This window comes from Alosa sapidissima, chromosome 8 (genome assembly GCF_018492685.1).
Source record: "Alosa sapidissima isolate fAloSap1 chromosome 8, fAloSap1.pri, whole genome shotgun sequence".
NCBI classification, from domain to species: Eukaryota; Metazoa; Chordata; class Actinopteri; order Clupeiformes; family Clupeidae; genus Alosa; species Alosa sapidissima.
This window is the reverse complement of record NC_055964.1, coordinates 20,161,978-20,186,977: the sequence shown is the minus strand read 5'-3', so window position 1 is coordinate 20,186,977 and position 25,000 is coordinate 20,161,978. Positions and strand designations below refer to the sequence as shown.

The window sequence follows — 25,000 nt, the reverse complement described above, 5'->3', positions numbered from 1 at the left end:
CATCACCATCACCACATCACTCCTCACTGCTCCACACACACACACACCACACATACTCTCACACACACACACACTCACACATACTCACACACACACACATACTCACACCCTGACCTCAAATCCTCTTGACCCCCTCGCAGGGCAACCACACCTTGTTTGTTTTCTCACACTCCTTCTCTTCTTTACCAGATGGGTGAAGATCATTTTAGGGGACTAGCCTGAGCTTGAGTGGAAGCTGTCAACTCACTCCTAGCTGTCAAATACCTTGTTTTCTTTTCTTCTCTTAGATTACTTTCAAAATATTTTTCCAAGTGAAGGGGCCGAAAATATTTGTCTATTTTCTGAGCAAAAGGTGTGAAGCCTTCCTTGGCATACCTCACATATGACCCTGGCCCTATAAATAAACACCCCACAGAAGAGAACAGTATAGTACGCTTGTTATTTTACATGCGCTGCATTGCAGGCCAGGTCTTTCATCATAAACCTGTTCAAATATTTTTTCAAACTTTGCCAATAACTGTTAGAACAGAGCTTCTCGGCAGTCATAATATGGATTTATATCATTGGACTTTACCGTTGGCTCCTAACAAACTCTCTCTGATTCATGACGCTAACTTTTCTCCCTCGAAAACAATCTCCCAGGAGACACTTTGAAGGTGCTGAGAGGGGGATGGGGGGGGGGGGGGGTGGAGTGATAAACTTGCACTTCATAATAGAACACGTAAAGGGACGTTTCGCTGGAACGTTCCGCCGCTTCGGCCTCCAACCCAAATAGGAGGCTCGGGGTCGGGCCGGGTGCCCGTGGCCCACGAGGCGTAACTTAGCCATCACAGAGCGGGGGAAAGAATAATAGGCCGCAGCAGGGGAAGGGCGTCAGGGGGGTTTACATTGTGTCTGCTCTTGCCCAACCTTTGATACATAATGATATTCCCAGGGTTTGGAGGGGGGGGGGGGGGGGGGGGGGTTCTTAGTGGCAGGGTTGAGTCTTGATTATGTGTACTGGTAGAGCCAACGGTGACTACTGTTCCGCGGCAGGTTTTTCTCTTACTGTGGCGTTGAGGTGGAGGTGGAGGTGGAGAGAGTATTTTGGTGCAAACAGGAATCTCCTCCTGCTCTAGTGTGAGAGGCCCCTGTAGTCTGGGGGAGAGATGTTCACAGTGCTGCGTTGTTGTGTTGGGGTAAAGATGCGTTCACAGTGCGTGGTTGTGTTGGGGTAAAGATGCGTTCACAGTGCGTGGTTGTGTTGGGGTAAAGATGCGTTCACAGTGCGTGGTTGTGTTGGGGTAAAGATGTGTTCACAGTGCGTGGTTGTGTTGGGGTAAAGATGCATTCACAGTGCGTGGTTGTGTTAGGGTAAAGATACGTTCACAGTGCGTGGTTGTGTTGGGGTAAAGATACGTCCACAGAACATAGCTGTTTTAGAGCACTGGGGATATTCCACTTCAGTCAAGATATGAGGCAAATCAACCCATAGACTGAGGTGGGTTAATGCATATACTGTACGCACACAATATAACTCCCTCACACACAGAGACACACATACACACAAACACACACATATGAAAGCCTTATTTCAGAGCCACAGGTGCATCTTCTGTTCCTGCCCTCTCATGTCCAGCTACAGATCTAAGGACTTCATCACACTGACCACTGACCAGTTGCAGACAGACTGCAGTTCACTTATGCACGTGATACATGTGTACTAATAATCTGTAGGTACACAAAAATACATTATCTATGGACAACATAAGTATGTGATATAATACATATTGTTACATACAGTAGGTTGTTACACTGTACTTCATTATGTAGATACACTGGAACAAGGACCCCGTAAAATAAAGTGCCCATGATCTTATTCACCTCTGAGCGTCTATGAGCTATGTCTAGATCTGGGGCCGTATTCACAAAGAATTTTAAGGCTAATAGTAGCTCCTAAGTGGTGAATTTAGGAGCAACTCCTAAAAATAATGGGCGTGTCACTCCTAATTTTCAGTAGAAGTAATTCACGAAGCATTTTAGACCTAAAAGTAGCACCTAAGTCTGGGACAGCTTTAAAAAAGTCAAGAGGACTCCTAACTCACTAAGACCTATTCACAAACAGCTTTTTGCGGCATTTCACGTTGCGATGTTTTGAAATGCGTATGCGGCAACAGGAGCTTTCAATCGCGAGGGAACAATTTTGCATTGTAGGCATAGAAGGGATGCAATAACACCACCAACAACAACCAAAACTACTCATTGTCAACATGTAAATTAAATGTAACGTTTAATTGTGAATCAAATTAAAATGTTCTCCTCTTTACAAACGTAGGCATGGTGACAGATTAATTTAATAATGTTGCAAAGATAGGCTACTGCATCAATCCGTAGGTCTATGTTTCATTAGTCTACTAGGCTATTTGTTTTGCCTTACTCTTTATTCATTCAGGCTAGGCCTTTTTATTCAGTTATTCATCATCTTCCGTCCTTCGCACTACTTGTGTAGCGCACGCATTCTCAGACCTGTCACCTGTCACTCATCATCGTAAGGAAGGTGTTTGGAATTATTCCCGCGTTAAAATCATCAGCCAATCAAGGTGGTCACTTCAGTCAAGCTCGTGCATGAGTAATGACGTCATCCATAGCAACGAAGACTCACTCTTAGTTTAGGAGTTGTCATTTTTCCTTACTAAGAGTAGGTCTGAAAGGCTTTGTGAATAACTTTTAAGAGAAAACTCCTAGCTAAAATCTTTTAGTGCGATTTAGGAGTACTCCTAGTGGTAAGATAAAAGGCTTTGTGAATACGGCCCCTGGACAATAGCACCATAAAAGCTCATGCAAACTTATGAACTTCCTTAACCTGCATGCCTCAGCTGTTAGACATAACAAAGATAGTTATTTAATATGGCAAATTCCCTGATAGTGGATGTGTGGTTTGGGTCAAATCGAATTCAGTTTTTTAAACATACCATTGTCTCTGTCTCCTCGTCGAGATTACATGCTGCATAAAAAACATTTCATAAGAGGAGATGTTCTGATTGCTGAAACCTTCAGTCTGATACAAACATTGACACAACGCCAACCAAACCAAACGCACTATGAAAATCAACCAGCCTCTCAGACACGGCTGAGTGCTCGCTGATTATCGACAACTACACCAATCCATTCCACTCAAACCGCCATCCATGCACAACCAGGTCCTCCACAGTACAGCTTGCAGATCCGTCTGCAAGCCAAAGCCTCTCAGGCCCTCATACAATATTCATATGAGTAGCTTGCTGATTTCCCTCCTGTTTAACCTGCAGGTGGTGCACTAATGTTGGTATTTTCAGTAATTAACAGACTGCCTGAGGGACAGGTGCTCTCCGTGCAAAAGTCCAAACACAGACTGATGTTGCTCGAGACACTGGAGTCTGGCTGGAGGCTCTTTTAAACTGTTACATGAAGGGGAAAATCAACGGTATTAAGAAGTTAAAGTTTATCACCTACATAAAGGTGGAAGTCTTCAAAGACAAAATTCTTTATTGCACAAAATATATAGGATACTATGTGACTAAGTCTTTCATACTGTATGTTTGTGGTTTGTCACAAGTTCATTAATTCTATCCTGTTTAAGTGTAATTATAAAAGTGCATGTTGTCTTTCTTATTAATTAAGAAGCTAAATCACTGACTGTGAATATGAAGTGTTTTAATTAGTAGTTGTCATGAGGCTGTGTTTATTGCAAATGCCTTCAAATTCTTAATGCTCTTTACAATTTCGAATGAGGACAAAAAAAACTATTTGGCACCACGCTGTGAGATGTTTGCGCTGATTTGATTTTACCCTCGAGTCCTTAACTAAAATAAATCGTGGCGTCATGGACAAATTCTTGTGTTAAGTAAACAATTATGAACAATTATGCATTCACTTACTCATTTTAATTTGAGGAGGTCATACTCTGAGATTCTAATAGACAAAAAAATTGCACTACAAGGCTGTTTTCAGAAATATTTACAGTCTATATAAAGACCAGCAGTAGTACACGGTGGGTTCTTCACGCTGCTTTGCTGATGCAAAAGAAAACAAACTTTTCTGGATGAGGAGCCTGGAAAAAGTAAACAAGTGCTTATATAACGGCTGCTGCGAGATAGACATGTACAATTCAGGCACCCATAGAGATGTTTTATCAGCGCTAAATTTGATTTAAAAACCCTGGAAGCAGAGAGGGCAGCCCTCTGAAAGACAGCTCCTGTGAATAGGACCCAGGGAGGTCTCTCCCTCTCTCTGCATAAAGATAGCCTAAGCTGGCCTAAGATAGACTGGCTTTGATGCGCTGTGGTGGCGGGCCATCCCCGTTAACCCCGGGCCCTGCTGAGCCGGCCCAAGCAGTGTTAAACGCACAGCTGTGCGCCTGTGTGTGGGAGCAGAGTGGGCCAAATTTCTTTGTACGTGTGTGTGTGTGTGTGTGTGTGTGTGTGTGTGTGTGTGTGCTACTGTGTGTGTATGTGTGTGTGTCTTGCGTGTGTTTTGCTCTATGTTTGTGTTTGTGTGTGTATTTGTGCTACTGTGTGTGTATGTGTGTGTGTGTGTGTGTGTGTGTGTGTGTGTGTGTATGTGTGTGTGAGTGTGTGTGCATACATATGTGTGTGTGTGTGTGTGTGTGTGTGTGTGTGTGTGTGTGTGTGTGTGTGTGTGTGTGTGTGTGTGTGTGTGCGCGTGTGTGTGTGTGCATGTGTGTGAGCGCACCTCCACCAGTGCCCTGGAGCTACGAGCTTGAGTGATTTCTTAGCTGGAAGTCCAACTGTGTGTCAAACAAGTGTCAGACAGCTGAATGGCCAAATCCTCCAGCCCCCTCCCAACCCAACCAGCTCATGGGAGCTCAGCGGGCCGCCCCCCATTGGAGAGGCAGAGAGGAACACAGCAAGTGGTGGCTACGCCCCAACTGACATCCCAATGAGCAAAACACAAGCAGACCTCTCCAGCAGCAAAACATCTCCAGCTCTCTCTCGCCATTTTAAATGGAAAAAACACTGAATCCTAATACAGTCAATCAATATATGATATATGAAATAGAAAATTAAGAAGCAGAAGAAAGAATCAATGAATGGTGTGTTTATATTTTGGTCAATTCTATAGAATTTAATATACCATGGCTATGCTCAAAAATAAAAACTGTCAATTTCAAGTGATCTCGTGAAAGAAACCTTTTCTAAGAAAAAGTAGGGATACAGCATAATCTGCATGTACTATGCACCAGTTAAACATCATGCTTGAAAGCTGAATATAAAAAACCTGTTGCTATCCCGCTACATTAGCTCTTTCATAGTACAAGTTACGTAATATCTGGGAAGCAGATACACCAAACAAAATGCATCCGACCTATGTTTCCATCTGGACAAGTAACAAGCTACAAGAACAGCTTTAATACTTTCCTACTTTTATGCAACTGTCAGGCTCAGAACTCAGAACTGATACAGCTCCTCTAGGCAATTCGACATCCGCCGTGAAAGTTTGTGCCACTTGTCCCCCTCTCACACAACACTTTGACAAACGCTGTCGCAAAGCAACATAATTCACACTCACAAGACATGGGCAGACTGACTGTGATTTCGCGCTGAAAGAGGGCAAGTGCCCAGTACTCACCCTGAGCCCGAGAGAGGAGAGCGGTCAGTCCCAACAGCAGCAGAGGAGTCCGCCACGCGCCGTCCCACCGTGGTCCCATCTTTAACCGTCTGTCCATCACTCCGTTCGTCTATCTGTCTGTCTGTGCGTCCACTGGCCGGACGAAAGATGAGGTAAATCCCTGAGGCTCCGGCCTCCGCGCGCTGTGCTCAAAAGCCTCTGAGAGTGTGTGTGTGTTTCTGCGTCTGCGAGTGTGTGTGTGTGTGTGTGTCAGTGAGAGAAACTGTCTCTTCTCTGCGGTGTGAGAAACTCCACACCACACAAAACACACAGCAGCCTGAATCACTGCCGCTCCGACACTGACTGCCCAGCTGCATAGGAGAGACAGGGAGAGAGGGAAAGAGAGAGAGAGAGGGAGGCAGGGAGAGAGAGAGGGGTGAGAGAGAGAGAGAAAGAAAGGGGGAGGAGAGAGGGAGTTATTGAGTTGCTCACTCGCGCTCGCTCTCTCTCTCTCTCTCTTTCACACACACACACACACGCACGCACGCACGCACGCACACACACAGTGCCGCCTGTGTAGCAGGGCCAGCCCCCTCTCTCCCTAGACACCTTGTGGATAAGACAACAAAGCAGCAGCTGATCCCTGTTGCCCTGCCTGGCCCTCTGCCACCGGCATGGCCCTTATTCCACACCTCACACTCACACTCTTTCTCTCTGTCTCTCTCTCTCTCTCTCTCTCTCTCTCTCTCTCTCTCTCTCTCTCTCTCTCTCTCTCTCTCTCTCTCACACACACACACACACACACACACACACACACACACACACACAATCACCCACCAGCCACCTCTGTCCTCCACAAAATCCAGGCCCACCCAGGGGGGGTGGGCGAGGGGGCAGGGGCACACATACGGGGCATGGTATGGCATGGTATAGAGGGTGGGGGTGACGGTGGGTTAGGGGCCAGAGCGTGAGGGCAAGACGGGGGGGGTGACAACAGTGCCATTATCACTCCCTCAGGAAAGAGGATGGCATGTCCACAGTACAAGTGATACAGCTACTGTGTTTGTGGCTTTTATTTTGTAGGAGCCATATTCATATTTTCAGTTTTAGTTAATGTATAAATAATTATTAATTTCATTTCCCTTCAACATTTGATTTAGAACGTTTTGATGTTTTTGAGTATGCCTTCCCTCTAGTGGTAATGGGGGTGCAACGACAAAAGAGGTGTCAAGCCAGGGCCACAGGAGGGGTTCCGGTGCTTGAGCCAACTATCATTGACCGTCAACTGCCTCAACATCAACGCAACGTGAGCGTGACAGGAGCAACGCGAACGCGCGGAATGAACTCAGCTCAGCTCAGCTCAGCTCAGCTCAACCAGACAATAGAGACTATACTTTATGTTTTAAGTTCTTTTTCATTTGTTTAACAAATAAATACCATCAGTTCACGGACGACGTTGGTCGGACAATCTTTTTACGTGTCAAGAAACCCAAGCATTCCCTAGAAGTGGTGAGACGAAACCCGGTATTCCCTAGAAGTGGTGAGACGAACAATTAGAAGTGTCATAGAGACAAACAAACAAAGTGTTTGCCACTACATATTTGTTTAAAAAGAATTGGATTCTCATTTCTTTTTTCCAAATAGAACAGAACATTTTTTGTCACCTAGGATGCTAACAACAACATGCCATGATAGTTGTGTTCCACAGTATTTCTTTGCTTATCTGCACCACTATCATCTTACAGGAGTCTGCAGTGCCCTTTTTCAGAACTGTGTCAATGACCAGGGCAGTGAAGGCCATAGCCAACATGGCATTCATACAGTAGAACCCAGTTCCCCCAGTTGGAGTGAAACGAAGACTTGAGCCTCTCTCCATCAGGTGATGGAGACATGGGGAACATTAGTAAGAGCTTACAAGTCAATCACTCCACTCCTGAGTCCCTCTGAGAACACTACAACAGGCTACGCATAACACGGAGCATGCGGCGCAGAACCAAGCCACACCAGCGGTTGTTTACAGCACCATAAACAGCTTTTATACACACAGACAAGCAGGCTCACATTACTCTCACGAGCCCAGGCCAAGGCAATCGTTTGGATATTCACCACATCCATGTTCTCAGGAGAGATTGAATCAAAACATGAACCCGCAGGATAGATGGTCTTTTCTTATGTCAGGTACCACGGTCCCTTATTTATCTTTTTTTTTTTGTTTTTCTCTCGCAAAATCCTCCTCTCCTCTTCCTCCAGGCCGCTGTGCTGTGAGTCCCATCTGCAGAGTGACCGCGGGTGACTTTTTTTTTTATGACTGCTAAAAGCGTGATTACAGGCCCTCACAGGGGGACAGTTACGAGCGCCTCCTCCAGGAGCCCTTTCAGCGGAATGCCTGTCAGCAGTGCCACACCTCGGCCCGGGTCGGGTTGCCGCGCCGACCGCCCTCCCGCCAATCTGCCCACCCTCGGTCCTCTAATCGTGCAACAACACCTGATTTATCCGCTGTTTCCCCCACACACACGGCCCTTATCCCTCTTTTTATACCTAACAAGTTAAGCCGATTAGAGCGACTATTATGGAGATTACATCAATTCTGCCAAAAGCATTTCTAATAATAAATAAATTGAGTGAAACACAATAGTAGGTCATTTCCTCCTTTTTCCCTCCTTCTTTTCTCCCTCCTTCTCCTGCGGCGGCTCAACTCTTCCACTTTCGGAGCCAAAGTCTCCTAAAACACTCACTCACCAGCTCGCGGAGTGGTTCACGGAGAGGCTCAGTGTTGAGGTGGAGAGTGAGTGGGTCTGCACATTGTGATTATTGAATTATTCCACGAGTAAATGAGGCCAAGTCAGATCTGAACAACCAGGGGCAGATGGGAAACTGGAGGACCAAAAGGGTCAAGGCTGCAATTAGTGTAGTGGGTTTATGAAAAAAGTAAACAACAAGAGCAGCTGACAAAAGCAAAAGGGGGAGCACACACATCAGATGAGCTTCTGTTCTCATGTTCTTTCATTTGGGCTTATTTCTACCCCTCTCTCTTTCTGTTCCTCTCTCGCTCTCTCTCTCTCTCTCTCTCTCTCTCTCTCTCTCTCTCTCTCTCTGTTTCTCTGTTTGTGTCCCTGTCTCACTTCATCTGTGCTAGCTTGCTACCAGTCTGCCTCTGCTTCTTTTCTCACACTCCGCTTCGCTGATCATTAGTGGCTAACAATAGACACCCTCTTTCTAAAGAAAAATCACTTTACAAATAAACAATCCTGCCCTCCCCTGCGCCTCGGTGCCCCCTCTCTCTCCCCAGCGTTGTACCCTGCTGGGTCCCCCTCGCATACTGGCCCTCACCCCCCCCCCCCCCCCCATCACCAAGCCCTGTGCCCCCCCTTCTCTCTCTCTCTCTCTCTCTCTCTCTCTCTCTCTCTCTCTCTCTCTCTCTCTCTCTCTCTCTCTCTCTCAACCGATATGCAATTCCAGGCACGTACAGCCTTGAAAGCCTCCGCAAAACAGCAACAAGATTCCCTCACACTCACATACCAGCAGGGAGGGGTGATTGTGTGTGTGTGTAAGCATGTTTGAGTGTATGTGCGTGTTTGACTGTATGTGTGTGTGTGTGTGTGTGTGTGTGTGTGTGTGTGTGTGTTGTGTGTGTGTGTGTGTGTGTGTGTGATTTGCATGTCTGAGTGTATGTGCATGCTTGACAGTGCGGTGTATGTGTGTGTGTACAGTATGTGTGGTGTTTGTGTGGTGTATGTGTGTGTGTATGTGTGTGTGTATAGTGTGTGTGTGTGTGTGTTTGTGCATGTGTGTGTGTGTTTGTGCATGTGTGTGTGTGTGTGTGTGTGTGTGTGTGTGTGTGTGTGTGCCAGGCTTGTTCAAAATTCCAGAATTTAATTGAAACTGGCTCTTAAATTCCAATTAAATTCTTGAATTTCACTCGCATTTCAATTGAAGTAGCAAACAGGGAGCAGAATTGCAATTCGAATTGTGCACAACCCTGGTGTGTGCGTGTGTGCATGTGCGTGTGTGTGTGTGTGTGTGTGTGTGTACATGTGTGCATGTGTGTGTGTGCATCTGTGTGTGTGCATGTGTGTGTGTGTGTGTGTGTGTGTGTGTGTGTGTGTGTGTGAAGAGGGAGGTGCACTGATTTGTGTTCTCACTTGTGCGGTGTGTGACTGCCGCCGCTGATTTGCTCTGCCCGCTGGATTACATGCGATAAGGATGACCTCCTTCCACACGCTGGCCGGGACCAGGAGCCGCCTGCCCGCTCGCTGGCCTGGCCTGCTCTAGCCCTCTGAAGTCTGCGGGCATCCATCAAGTGCCCAGCGTGAGGGGAGGCCCGTGGCGGGAGGGGGTGGGGGGGTGTGGATAAGTTTGAGGGCAGAGGAGGGGCCACGGCGCTTTCCTTTGTCTCAAGCCAGCTTAATAAACTCCCACTCGGACTGCAGCTCCCTCCAATTGCTCCCTGCTCTCTCTCTATCTCTCCATCTCTCTCTCTCTCTCTCTCTCTCTCTCTCTCTCTCTCTCTATCTCTCTATCTCTCTTTCCAGTACTGCTTTGCGCTCTTTCTCTCTCTCTGTCACACTCAACCTCTTTGTAATTCTCTGATCTATCACCATGGATTTTACTCACTTTCTCTCTCTCTCTCTCTCTGTCACAGTCTGTCTCTTTCACTCTCACTCTTTCTGTTCTTACAATCACTCTCTACCATCATCACCAAAACGTCTCTCTCACTCTCTCTTTCTCTCTCTGCTCTCTCACTCATCTTTTCATTCTCTCCATTCCAACAGACACTTCATGAGATACTTGCATTGTTTCACTCCCTAGTGCTCTAGTACGGCAAGTCACAAGGCACAAATATATGCAGGAATCTTACAGTTCACCTTTTATGTGAGTTTCAAAGAGTAGTAAGAATTACAGTAGTTTGGTGTTGTTTGAACATTTCTTTTTTTGTTTCTTGCACTCAGCTTTCTAGTTTGTATGAATGGCCAAGTCATCTTTGTTCTTAAATTCTTTTTGAAGCTCGCCTTGGTCTTACTCGGACAAAGGTGTCAGTGTGGTAGCGCGTACGTGCAGATGGCATTCAATGAGATGGCTGAGATGTTTTGAGCCGTGCTTTTTGAGTCTGTCTGCCATTCGCTTCAAAACTTTAACACCGCAATCCGCACGGTCCAAGGTCACAAAGGAGACAATGAGAGCAAAATGAGGGAAAACAAATGAGATGGAGCGATAGAGAGAAAGAAGGTGAAAAAGAAAGAAAGAAAGAAAGAAAGAAAGAAAGGGAGAGAAAACAGAACAGTCCGAGCATGTGAGAGAGAACGAGGGAGCCATACCTTCTAAAATCACACTGGAATGCATGTTTATTTTGTTTTCTCTCCTCTCACAGTTGATTACAAGTTCAGAATTGCTGATTTCTGGCAGCTCCAGACTCTCACCTTTGCCACAGTATCTCTCAACACCTGCGGGAGAACATACATCAACTCAAACCATCCGTGGCAAAGCCATGACTTCATCGTCTTCACACCACAATACGGCCGTGCTTGTTATGTCCCTCTGTTAAAGGTTCTGCCCCCCCCCCCTTCCTCATCCCCCCTCTACTACAATGCAGGACCCAGGGCCATTTATAGCCTTCTATCTATGGCTCCAACTGGAGCTCTTCTGATGGTCCGACCCACCAAAAGGGGATCTGTCGGGGCTTAGGGAGGCATTGGAACTATTTTTCAATGCCCCCCTCCCCCTAAAACAAAAAGAAAAGAGCACAATAATAAACTACCAATTCAGGTAATCCTGAATGACCTTGTCCAGGAAACTGTTCCAGCCCATTTGCACCCATACAAAAACGCTGGACAATGCAGAGAATGTGGCCCACAAAAAGAAAATGGGTTTACAGATGTAGTATACAACTTCAAATGTGACGGACGCACAATGGGCTTATTAATTTCTACATGACAAAACAGTTTACATTTAATCTGAGTAAATCCGTTCCAGCTGAATCCAATTTGCATGGCAATACCTGCTTCCCTGAATGGGTTTCCTTTCCCCTCCCTCACGGTTTTCAAAAGACAAGCTTTCAGAGAGGGGGCACAATGGCAAATGAACCGGTGTATCACCCACGCTTTCTCATCTCTCTCTCTCTCTCTCTCTCTCTCCTCTCTCTCTCTCTCTCTCTCTCTCTCTCTCTCTCTCTCTCTCTCTCTGTCACTTTCTATCGTTTTCCATTCATGTTCACAAAGCAGATGAACACCAATGTAAGTGAGGAACCCAATGAAGAACACAAACAGCCTGACGAATGCACCAGAAAAGGTGGTGAGAGAAACAGACACACAGCTGTACTTTTTCTTTCTTTTGGAATCCTGTTCTTTTTTGTGGTGCTTCACTAAAAACGGCATTGAAGGAAGGTTTGTCACCATTATGTCTAAAAAATGTGCCATTTCAAGTGAAAAGTGTCTGAGAATGCATCAAGGAAATATAATTTTGAAAATACAAACTATTTTACTTTTAATACTGAAAAATTTACTGAGTCTAACAAACTCTTTCAAACACTTTACCAAATGTTTTTTTTTTCTACAATTTTACATTCAAAGATTTGTGATGTGCAAACCCCCCTAATTATTCTTTTCCTTTTGCTGTGGCAGAAAAAGAAACAAGGCTAAAGCCCCACAAATGCTGTGCAGCTGCTTCGGTGGCGCGTCTCTGGTGGTCCTGTCACCCTGAGCCACCTGTTGGGCCATTCACCTGGTCGTGATGAGGCCTAATGGCTCTCCCACACGCTGGGAGGCCCCACAGGAGGACAGAGCGTTAAAACACAAATGGCCCAAGACAGACAGAAATGAACCCACGCTCAATGCTTCCCCAGTGCTTGGACATTACAGTGGGAAAATGACATTCCAGCATACACAGCTACAAAGAAAAAACTAAAGCACCAATGTCCTCAAAGTGCACCAAACACCCCCAGGACTGATGACTAGTTGTATATCTTCTGTGTGAGGTGCTGTGTTTTTCTTTCTTGTTTTTTTTTTATCAAGAATTGGACTGGCAAGACCTTTTCCCAAGAATGGGAGAAAAAGGCTCACTGTTAACTCCCCTCAGCCACCGCCACCATCCTCCAGCTGTAGCTCGGCTAATTACCACTCTTACCTCCGCATCGTCAGGCCTTGTTTAACAAAGACACGGAAAGTGGGGTCCCAATGAATGTGGAGCGTCCAGCTCTCCTGTGGTGGACAATGAGGTCCCAAAGGGGCACACTGAGCGGACAGCCTGAGGCTCTGTTGGGCGGTGGTGGGGCAGGCGGACGGTGTCCTGTGCCCCCTGGGGTGTCCAGGGTGTGAGGGAGGGCAGATTTAGAGGATCACCTCTGCCCCTCGCACCTAGCTGTAACCCACGTGACCTTTCCACTTAACCAAACTTGACCACGCTGGAGCAGAAATTGACCTTTGAACACCCCCCAACAACTCCAAATTCCATCCATAAAAAAGACGGACAGAAGAAATGCACAGAACCCCCCCTCCCCCCCCCCGCTCTCTCTCTCTGTCTTTCCATCTCTGTTATTCTCATCTCTATTCCCTTCTTCCATTCTCTTTGAAATGCTCCCCTTCGACTTAATTGCAGTACATACCCCAGACAGAGAGAAAGAGAGAGAGGGAGAAAGTGAGAGAGAGAGGGGGGGGGGGAGAAAGAAAGAAAGAAAGCCCACCAAGGCCACTGAGGGAGACTGGATGAAGGCATCGCTTTCTTCTCCGGGAGGCCAGGAGTTAATCCCTTTCAGCCCCATCAAGCACAAGGCTCGGGGCTAGGTGACCAAGGGTCAGGTGATTTGAGGCTCTGGGGCAAGGAGGGTAAAGAGGTGCCATCGGGGGGCAATCAAGGGGCCAGCGGCCTCCTCACAGGCCACCGAGAGCGAAAGAGAGGAAGAGAGAGAGAGAGAGAGAGAGAGAGAGAGAGAGAGAGAGGGAGTTAGAGAGAAGTTCAGAGAGGTCTGAGAGAAGGCTGTTTTGTTTGGGTTTCATCCTACAGTCTGGACCAGGGCCCCCCTCACACACGAGAAGAAAGGGGAGACAAAGGAAGTGCAGAGGAAAGGGCAGGACTCTTTCCCAGCACCTCGGCTCTGAGCGCTGAACGCTGCCGGCTGGACGTGCCCCATCAAAGTCCTGTCACGCCACAGAGAAAACAAACAGCGGCCAGCGAGAGGGGGCCTTCGGCAAATTGGGACAAATCAGGGGAACATATGGAGGGAAGGAATGTATACACACTGGCAGCTGAAATTAAACGTCTGTATAACTAGAATCACAACATGAATTTGCCATGTGCGGACGCATTAATTATTAAAGACAGAGCTGAGACTATACTCGACATGGTGTTTATTCTTCTAATAAACGTTTTTGTTTGTATTTACTTTGTTCAAGACAAACACAAATCAAAGGTCCCCGCCTACGGGATTGCCTCACAAATGAACGGACATCAAATTGTTCACAGCTTGTGTCTTCGGTCGTAACTCTTAATGACTCAAGGGCTTCTTCCCGTTAACTGCTCTCACGCCTGCTCAAGCTGCTGGACACTACTGTGGCCAAGACACAAATGAGGCCGACCAAACTGCACACAAACAAATAAAACCATAAAACGCTAATGTGGCTAAACACCCACAGCTGGGGCTAGAAGAGCCTGCATCAGTGTAGCGCAGTGCATAGCTTCTTATGGTCAAGCGCAACAAAGTGAGAACATGAGAATAGGGCGATACATTACAGTAAATCCCAGCTAACGGCCAGGCTACAGCCATAGCTCTGCTATGTGGGGTCATTTTGTGTCCAGTTCTCCATCTTGCAGTCATGAAAGCCGCCGCAAATTGGTGCCTGAGTTTCAAAGATCTTTTATAAACCACAGCACTTCTACTAACAGACTTACAGTAGTATCAGTATTCATTCATCACTCCCATGACAAAAGAATAGAAAGCCGTGGAAAAACAGGCATGAAAGAGAAGGTCAGAGAAATACAGGGACCCCTGGGTCAGAGCAACAGCGGTTTGTGTGTAAAAGCCCACTGATTGGGAGAGACAGATACAAACACAGATGGCAAATAGCTACAGAGGGGAGGACAGAGGGAAGAAAAGAACAGTGGAAGAAAAGAGCAGAGATTCCAACTGACCAGAAAGAGAGAGAGAGAGAGAGAGAGAGAGAGATGGATACTTTGGCATGACGGGTGCCATTAACCAAGGGCTTTTAATTGAGGAGTATGTTGACGGCCAAGCAGGCCGGGCCTGACACCGGGGGTCAGAGTGGTGACCTACAAACCCTCCGTAACCCCCACACCTGCCTGAGCGCATTAGTGTGAATGCGCCCCCTCCGATTACGACACCCCGACGTCGCGTTTGGAGACACGGCCATTCAGGCACTCAAGTTCGCTTCACGCCAAACCCCCCCCCTCCCCCCAGTAGTGCATCAAAGCCACATCCAACACCCTGATTAGCACAGGATACCTCAAACAGGCTTAATGAGAAAACTGTCTCTCTGTAAACTAAACGGCTTCAAGTCATAAAATCAATGCCGCAAACTGTAGCAAAAACAACTAACAGATCGTCGAGATATGCTATTGAAGCGGCAACTTTGTAATCCTATAAACCTCGTAAGCTGCTTCGTTTCACAGCCGAGCGAGTGAGCGTGTAGTAAATGCGCCGGTGACTGAGACGTGTTAGCGACTGGAGGCCCGTTGGCCTGTTTTGCAGGCGGTTCATGTGAAATGTGCGAGAGGGAAGGCTGTGATTTGCGGTGTAATGATTGTTGCTTGCTGAGGCCAGGGGACTTCAGTGCCGGCACGGACAGGGGCTCTGGCATGTCCCCTGGCCTGGACACAAAGGGGCCCTTCATAACTGCAATCGTCTGACAATCTAACTAGCAGCTTGTCTCCCCGTTCAGAAAAAAAAAAAGAAAAAGACAACAACAACAACAAAGCAGTCAGCATGTTTGCTCAGAAGGGAAAAAGGAGGGATGCGGTGGGGAGAGGGAGAAGAGAGAGAGAGAGAGAGAGAGAGAGAGGAGAGAGGGGAGAGAGAGAGAGAGAGAGAGAGAGAGAGAGAGAGAGAGAGGGGAGAGAAGGAGGAGGCACATGCTGGCTGTGGTCTGGTCCGTGTTCAGCAGGGGTGAGTGAGAAGTACACTGTGGGGTAGAAATGTGGGGTGGGGGGGTGAGTCGGGGAAGAGATTTGGCTGTGTTTTTTTTTTTTTTTTCCGGGGGGGGGCGTACGGGCAAGGGGTTGCTGGAAGGGTGTCGGGGGGCGTGGGGTGGAGGCGTCAGGGTTCACCATGGGTGAGTTGCGCGGCAAGGAACAGCGTCAGGAGTTCATGCACCCGCTTCTACATTCACGCAGCGTAAACAAAGACATTACACAGACTGTGCTAACAAGGATTATCACAACAGAGTGGCGCCACCTGTCTTCCCGCACCAATTAGGAAGCCCAAAAATGAGGTGCCAATTAGAGGAGAGGGGAAAGAATGAAACAAAAAGGAAGGAAGAATGGAGAGGAGGGGGAGATGGAGGGAGAGAGAGAGGGAGGGAGAGAGAAAGAAAGAAAGAGAGCAAGAGAACCTGTGTGCTACTGCACTAGAGCTGAAAAAAGCTAAAGTAGATTAGTAGTCCATGTTTGCAGAATGTACTATGTTTATGTAATTTGAAAAATTGATACAGATAGTATTAGAGTGTGTGTGTGTGTGTGTGTGTGTGTGTGTGTGTGTGTGTGTGTGTTTGTGTGTGCACTTGACATAAGGAGAAGAGAAGGGGAAATCTTCAAATGTATTTCTTAAAAAACACCGTTTTGACAGGCATGTTAAATAGTTCCGATAGGTGTGGCATGTTTGTCGATTGGCTAAAAAGAGAAACCCATAAAGCCCTTAGAAGCTGCAAACATTCCTTGCGTAGCTATCAGTGAGACTCCAAATCAGGGGTGGAATGAGGCAGTTACGTTTGACCAGATGTCTATCTGGCCACACTAAGCCTGGGAGATATTCCGAAATCTTGTTTTCCGTACTTTCTGAGAAATGGCAACAATTAGTTCAAAGCCGCAGCCGAGGATAAGAGTGAGGGAAACACAGCGCAGAGACAAGGGAAACGAGATGATATCTGCCGCATATCTCCCGCCCCAGGCACAATACGGGAACAGAATTCTTGTCCGGGAGCAGGTGTTGAGGTCACCGCACAGGTCATCAGCCGCGGTTCACCTCCCAAATATAGAGCCATCACTGTCAGGGTCCAAAAGTTCACCCGATCTCTCGAATGTCCAAAACGGAGCCCCCCCCCCCCCCCCTCCTCCTCCTTTCACCCAACGCAACAACGTACGTCCAGCCACCGAGGTCCCACCAGCTCCAGTAACAAGCTATTAAGATCCGTATCGTACGGGGCTACCTGAAAACATGAGTTTTAATTTCCTATTTCACCACTCTGCCACTCAATGCCTTCACCAGGAGGCACCCCTCTTTGAAAAAAAAAAACAGGCATGGATGTCGGAGGTGAAACATAAGAACACACCATGACCTCAAAGATGACCTTTGACCCCTCTCTTCCTCTATGGTCTGTGACACAGGAGGACAGAGCGTGTCTTTCAGGACTAGCTTTTCCTGGGCTGTCATAGGCTGTTGAATACAGGAAGGCAGTGTGTAACCAGCTCGACATACAGACCTTTTAGTTAGGCATTGGAGTAGATCGCCTTTCCTTCGCTATAAACATTGCAGTTGTTTGACCATCTGAGTTGGTGGTGTGCTGCCCCCCTGGGTTATCCAATCGTTCTGCCCTTGTGTGTGCACACACCCTTGCACACTCGCTGGAGGGTGGATTAGCTTGCAAATATCCTCGCTGCGATGAGGATTACGCCTATCGCTTCCTGGAGATGAACAAAGATAACTTCCTCCCATGCGCTGGGGCTGGGAGCCCCAGACACTGCATCACATGAGTGATAAGATATACAAACCTCCACAACGTCAACTTAAGGGCCTGTACCCTTGAGGTGACCTGAGAACAAGTGAGTCTATACAAAATAAGGATTGAGTGGCCAATTAAAGCATACGGTTATTTTAACAGCCAATGCAAAGGGAGGGGGAACGTTATGCATTGTATCTTCTTTGTTTGTGAAGAGGTAGGGTGTGCTTTCAGAGTCTGAACATGGAGATCGAGTCTCATCGAGATAAACACTGCACCGTCCAGAACAAACACGCAGCGCTGAAAGTTCATATGGATGAATGAAATTTACCTTAAACTAAAGCACCGAAAACCGCTTTTCCAAGAATATCAATCGCTCTGAGTTAAGAACACTGCATCTGACAAGCTCTCATAAAGAGCCTGCAGCTCCTTTCTCACTGCCCAAAGCCATGTATCCTGTCGTCCAGCAGATTAATAGAGTGTTTTAAAACCACACCAATTAATCCTAAATATTACACCCCTGAATTTACGGTTGGAGCCCAGTTCTTGTGGTGTTTTGATGGCCAACGCCTTGAAAAAGTCCTCGGAGCATTTACTACCTGTGTTGGACGACTTCAATGTCAATTTTTAAGGAAAATTAAATGCTGCTAAAAATAGGGGCTGAAAAGTCTTAGAAATTCCCTTACGCAATTTTTTCCAGACAAATATTTTTTCGCCCTTACAGGGCTGGTTGGTATCTTGAGAAGGCTTTAAAGCTCACAGGTGAACACATTTCTCTTCGAAAAAAAAAAAAAAAAGATAAAAAGATAAACTCCTTACATCAGGATCAAGTACTATGAAATTCCTATGTTGAAGCAGATTCTGTGGAAAAAAATGGCAAAATCTCACAGTTGAGCAATCAGATGGATACAATTATGTCTTGAGAGTTCATACAAAATCATCATCATACTGACTCCTCCAATCTCTCAAATTAAATCTTGCTGACAGTATTTCGCCTCATTGGTTGCCAGTGTTTCCTCGTAAGTCTCAAATAAATGTTGTCCTGTAATAGCTCTCACATGTAAATTATCATAATAAAGATGTCATGCTCACTCACACAGCTGCCTTGTTGGAGCCATACACCATCCACATTTAGCTTCTCTGGAAAGAGATTCACTCATCTCTAACTAGTTGACCATCTGAAAGGCGAGAGCCCTGTATTCCCCTCCGAGCAGAGTTCAATGATCCAAAGCTTTCATTCAAACATTAATTTCCTCTCCAGAAAAAAAATCCAAAATGGAAATGTGTCAACATTACAATCAGCCTGGTTTGGCACTGAGCAGTGATGAAACCAGTCAAACTCGATTAATTTCAACATCACACATGACTACTATACCACAAGACCATAATTCAAACTACCTTCAGAGCTTCAGGCAAATAGGAGGCTGGGTAACTACAATGACTTGTTCATACAAACAAAAATGGACACGGAAATGAAGCGCATCATTGTGCTATGTCCTCAGCTACTCCAATGAAAACACTTCCTCATGAAGATCAATTTGTGTTGCTTATGCATAATCACAGTCTGCCACTTGATATACTTCTAGTTTAATGTTTTCCACTACATCAGCACCGGGACCTGCAGAAAAGCCTATTTTACAGAACAGTCGAAGTAGGTATTGCTTTTATAGTGGTGTAGCGTTGCATCGCTAGGGGGAATGCAGACCACCCAGGAATGAAACCTGATGGTGGGCAGGACTGTCTACTCCTCTTAGCCTGTCCTCACACATAATAACACAAATTTCACAATGAACTCTAATCTCTAAGCCTCATCTAGCAGCAGTGATCTGAATCAAAGGCTTGTTACCGAGACCTGTGCTTATACCTATAGACCTAAAACAGGGAGCTGGATTTCCATAACTTACAGAGAAAGACAGAGCTCTGTAGTCATTACAGAACGGCTCAACTCCTTGGAGAGGTTTGATCGAGATGCCGCCCAGGTATTAGTCATTTGGCTCCGAGAGGGGCGTTTGTCAGCTTGTTGGCACCATGCAGTGTCTGCAGTTCTCTTCATGACAAATGCACGCTCGTGCCAGCAAGCCAGGAAATTGATTTTTTTGTGTTTGTTGTTGTAACGTGTTTCGGCATTATACGTTAAGTCAATTGGCTGGCTATGATTAATAGACGGCGCCCTCCCCAAAACGCCAAATATCTGTCCAGCCTGAATGACGGTGCTCCACAAGCATGTTCAGTGTGGGGCTTTAATTGCCTTGCTGAACACACGGTGCTTGCATGTAATGAGGATAATGTCAGTAGATGACGACCACACCTATCGTCAAACTCAACACACTTAATTTCCGTCTGTGGATGGACACAAATGGACAAATGCAAAACACAAGACACCGAGGAGGAAGACGTCAGCGGAGGGAATCAGTCGCAACGTAAGTCACAAGTCCGTCAGAAATAAGTAACTCAATCTCCTCATTATGGGGTCTTAAGGAATCTGTATGGCTGTGCGTGTGTTTGTGTGTGTGGGTGGGGGGGGTGCATTAAAAAGAAACTCTGTTAACCTTAATCCGTGCTGATGAGGGGCGTCTGCTGGCAGGAAAGAGCTACACGGTCAAAGGCAGACTGTAGGACGAGGGACAGGCCGGCAGACAACATGTTTTTTCTTTCCCCTCCACTCCACCTGAGCATTACGTGAGTTTAGCTGAATTAGGCAGCTATCGCAGTGTCTAGTTTGTCTACATTGCATTTGCCACGATGCTTGGCTAGATAAACTGCCTGAATTATGACAGGAATCTTTGTTGAACCACAGCAAACAGCCGTCTTGTTGGGCTTGTCTTGGGAAGTATCCATGTGCAGCATCTGAATGGATGCTTTCACATGCCCCTCCGCCCCTGCCCGGGTAACTGCAACGCTCTATTACCACCCAATGAAAAAAACGAGCAGGAGATCTTAACGCTCCAACAAGATAAATAGATGTTTCAAGAGAAGACAAAACAAACAGGGGGTTGTTCTAGAAGTAAAGTCTTACAATTTCTCTCACAGGGGTTGGAACTTTGCCAAGACGCAACCAAATAGATGTGTGTTGTGACATAAACGATACCTAATAGTGTGTCACAATGGAGAGGGTGTCAAATAACTAAAGTTAAATGCCATATGACTCACATAACACTTGGATTTCTTATTTTCTATACACCCATTAACATTTCAAGCAATTATCATCTGTATATCTGCATAAAACTTGATGTCGTAAACAACAAAGGCAAAGAGATAATCCAAAGCAGTGGTTTTCCAAGTGGGGGCCGGGGCCCCCTGGGGGGCCGCGAGGGGGTGCCAGGGTGGCCTCAGCAAGTTGGAAGGAAAAATAAAAGCAATAATAAATACATTTGAAAAAATTAAAATATACCTATTACTATGAGGGCTGTTATACAATGGCATTATAATAATTATAGCATATCTGAACATTATATTTTCCATGATAATGACTGGGAATAATAGTAGAGTGATAGCTCTCATATAGCAGAAAGCCCCAAATGCAATTTTTACAAACTGTATGCTCCATTGCGAAATGCTTGTGGCCAAAATAATTATTACTGTAGGATTAGGTTAAAGGCCATGTTGCAGGGTTTATTTTCCAACGAATTTGCACAATTTGCTTGTTGGTAATAAACATTTAAACTGTTATCCATTGTATTTGATGTTGTTGGGTATCACAAAACGGAATATAATACGAAAAAGCAGGTACTATTTCACAGCTGTTTGAAGTGATTCTCCTTTCCCCCACAATGCATTGCATTACGTCACCTTGGGGAGGCTACAGACCAAAGCCCACCTCGAGACCCTTGAGAGTAACGAGAGAGGAGTAAGGGAGTGTTCACGGTAGATAGCGCAGATTATAGATAAATAGATATAGATAGCCTAGATAGATATATAGACAGGTAGATAGATCCTCCTCGACAAGCAGCCAAAACGCACTCGCTTCCCTAGCGTTACAGCAGCTCTCCACCGCAGTTTCCATCGGGACGGCACAGCCCACACAAGCACCTGCCAACTGCGACTTGCCCTTAGTATCTCCCTCTTTGGTAAGCCGTACCCTGACGATGTCAATGACAATCAATCACGAGGAGTAGTTATTGAAAATATTCATGCTGAAGACACGATCAGCCTAATCGGCGGCGATCGTGTCATGCTGAAGACACGATCAGCCTAATTTGCAACAACAGGGGTGGCTCACAGGTGGACTGGAAAGTTAGCCCTAGCTATCATGATGCTTTATATTCTGATCTTCTGACTAAGTTTACCCGGTAGCCTACTTATCTGAACCTTACCTTAACCTTACTTATCTGTATTTTTTACAGTTTATGATCTGAACTAACGACATGATCACTATCACTAGATATAGAGAAAATGTTGACTTTCACTCAGTGCTGTTCACTGACAGTAACTTAGGCTAAACAAAAAAAGTGTCATAACATTAAAAGCATTGAACTGAATAGGCGCATTATGTAGCCTCATAACGAGACTTCTCAAATTCATAAAATTGCATTAAACGCATCAATAAAATTGGAAGACATTGTTATCTTTCTTAGACCATAGGGTAGTTGTCATATAAATGCTGTAATGAAATTCGAAGTGTAAATATATAAACTTTATGTTGAAAGTGAACCACGATCGTTTCCCATAGGAATGAATGTAAAACATACCCTCCAAAACAAGACCTCCCGAAATTCAGAAATAATTACTACATTGATATCAGGCAACGTTATTACCATTGGTAGATCATAGGGTAGCTGTGATATAAATTGACGAAATTCAAAGTGTAAATATACAAACTTTATGTTGAAAGTGTAATCGTGATGTCCATTGGAATGCACTGAAATTAATGAAATGCAGATCATGTAGTCCCCAACGTGACGTCATCACCGAATTGTGTTAAAAAAAAAAACGCTAATGCTAAAAACGACAAATTGGCATTTAACCCCATTTGGAGACATTTTTTAAAATGATATACATATATTGAGTGCTTTATGTACCCATTAATCAACAGTGGTGGTTAACCTGCAACACAGGCTTTAATGTATTTTTACATTTGCTGTAGTATTATCGATAGGTTTAATAACGGATCAAGGGGGTCCTTGGCCAGAACCTAGTGGTATTTGGGGGGCCTTGTTGTGGAAAAGTTTGGGAACCCCTGATCTAAAGCACATCCTCACTAGCTAAGAGTATTGTCGTGTAATTATGTAATCCCAACCTTCCACAGGATCATCTGACAAGAGGAAAGTTGCGCTCCTATAGGATTGGGTACAGGCTAGGCCAACAGAAATCCCCCCCCCCTGCTTTGAACAATGTGCCATTTGTCGACAGCATGATTCAATAAGATAAGAATGCATTAGAAGAGTACACGCCGATTATGGAGAGATGTCTATCACATTTAAATACCATTAGCTGTGTCACGATCTGGCCCCTACTGCCTTTCCTGATCCCTTTAAGTGTGTGCATGGACACACACACACACACACACACACACACGCACGCAAGCACACACACACACACACACACACACACACACACACACGCACACACACACACACACACAAGCTGCTGTTATGGACAGTCATATGGGTCCTCAATTCATCCAGGCTGACACTTAGTCATTCTCGCCTTAATTGCTCCCTCACTTTAGAACTGGTGGCCACATGCACATGTTTAAATAAGGAGCAGCAAGCACATGGTCAAGACCACACTCACACACACACACACACCACCACCACCACACACCACACACACACACACACACACACACACACACACACACACGCACACGCACGCACACACACACACACACACACACACACACACCACAAACACACACCACCACCACCACCACCACACACCACCACCACACACTACAACACACACACACACACACACACACACACACACACACACACACACACACACACACACACACACGCACACACACCACAAACACATCTACTCCCACATGTGAGGGGCTCTGAGCCCGACTCCCTACACTCCATGACAACAGGAGCTTGCCCAGCATCAGGCCTTACAAAGACAGACGAATGTGCTGTGGATATTCTTCAAGAGTGAAAGAAAGTTGGGTCTTGGGTTTTTTTTTGGTCTGTTTTTTTGTAGACCACACAGCTTTGCTTCTCCCACACCAAACCCTGTTCCCCACTGGGGCTAGGTGGTTAGAGAAAGGCCCCTGAGCAGTGTTGTTCATCACGGCAGTGGATTTGCATGTGAATGCAGTATAAGCGTTTGAATGGGAATTAGGTAGTCCCACCGCCTTGTGCTCTGGTTGATGGTGTGTGTTAGTTGTGAAAGCACCCGGTGGGTGGGTGGGTGGGGATGGGCTTATCATTGAAGTAAGTCATTCAGAAGCAGTGTGGTTTCACTAAAGCCTAATCCATTTAATCCAAAATCAGGGGAGAGAGGAGGCCATGGAGAGGACACAATAGGACAGAAAAGCCAGGGGAATCTTTTGGGGGGATTTTCTGGGGGAAACGAGTTTATGTGTGTTCTCGGACGGACGGATGGTGTTGTTTTGCACTGCCCTTCTCAGAAGATGCTTTTTCAAAATAGGATGCAAAGTAAAAAAAAAAAAAAAAAAAAGGTTTAAGACATTGTGGCCAAGAAAATAATTGAATGATTAGTATGACTCTTCTGTTGCCTGTGAAGACACGGACGAAAGGGCAACTCAAAAAGTATGAGACATTTACGATGTGTCCTGAGAAATGCAAAAGTAAAGGAATGTACCCGGGTGCATGAAAAGTAAAACAGAAAGCCTTTGTCCTGGGCAGACAAATAAGGAGACTCAATTTTAGATTCTTTCCACACGCCAATAAGGAGAACAGGATACCCTCTAAATATAACAGAGATAGATACATAAAAAATTAGCTTTTTGTGGCTAGAGAAAGAAAAACAGAGCTGTTTTACTCTCATGCACTGGACAAAATGTTAGTCAGTCCTAGAGAACGGCTGCCACGGAAACAGATGTGACCTGGATCTTGCCCGGATCTGGTGCTGATGCGGTGCTGATGCAGCACTGGTTTGGTGTTGATGCCATAAAAGTACCCTTATAAAGACATTATTGTAGCAGGACCCGATAGATTAATATTGAGGTCGCGAAAATAAGGAACCTAAAGTGAATCGAGCCCTTTCCTTCAAACTCCTTAAATAGGCACTGGACAAAGTGCTATAACAGGAGGCAGCCAGGAGCAGCTCACGTCGCTGCTGTTTATTTAGGCAATGGTCTCCGTCCAAACAGAGATTAAAAGCAAGTAAGCAGCTCCTCATATAGCTCCTAAGCACTTTTTCTGCCGCCAGTGTTTTCATGGCAAATAATCCCAGCTCTTGTTTGGTGCATTCCCTGGACAGGTGCATGTGCGGAGAGGACACCGCTTACCCAGAAGCCCCGGGCAACACACGGGCAGCCACTTAATCTCCACGAGGTGATGAAAATGTGCAAAGGTTCAAGTTATTCTAGATATGGGCTTGGCACGCTTTGGAAACTTTCGCAGCAA

General features: G+C 45.8%; 1 protein-coding gene across 3 annotated transcripts in view; it reads right to left on the bottom strand.

The window, feature by feature from the left end:
* The window catches only part of bmpr1ba (bone morphogenetic protein receptor, type IBa), a 50,583-nt gene that overhangs the window by 23,368 nt on the left and 2,215 nt on the right, over window positions 1–25,000 (bottom strand). For 2 of the 3 annotated variants that reach the window (XM_042100299.1, XM_042100301.1), the window contains exon 2: window positions 5,608–5,957. In XM_042100299.1, coding sequence (XP_041956233.1) covers window positions 5,608–5,704 — 97 coding nt within the window. In that variant the 5' untranslated portion in view covers window positions 5,705–5,957. Of the gene's footprint in view, window positions 1–5,607; window positions 5,958–20,014; window positions 20,445–25,000 lie in introns of those variants that run through there. The other variant, XM_042100300.1, reaches the window with a different exon arrangement.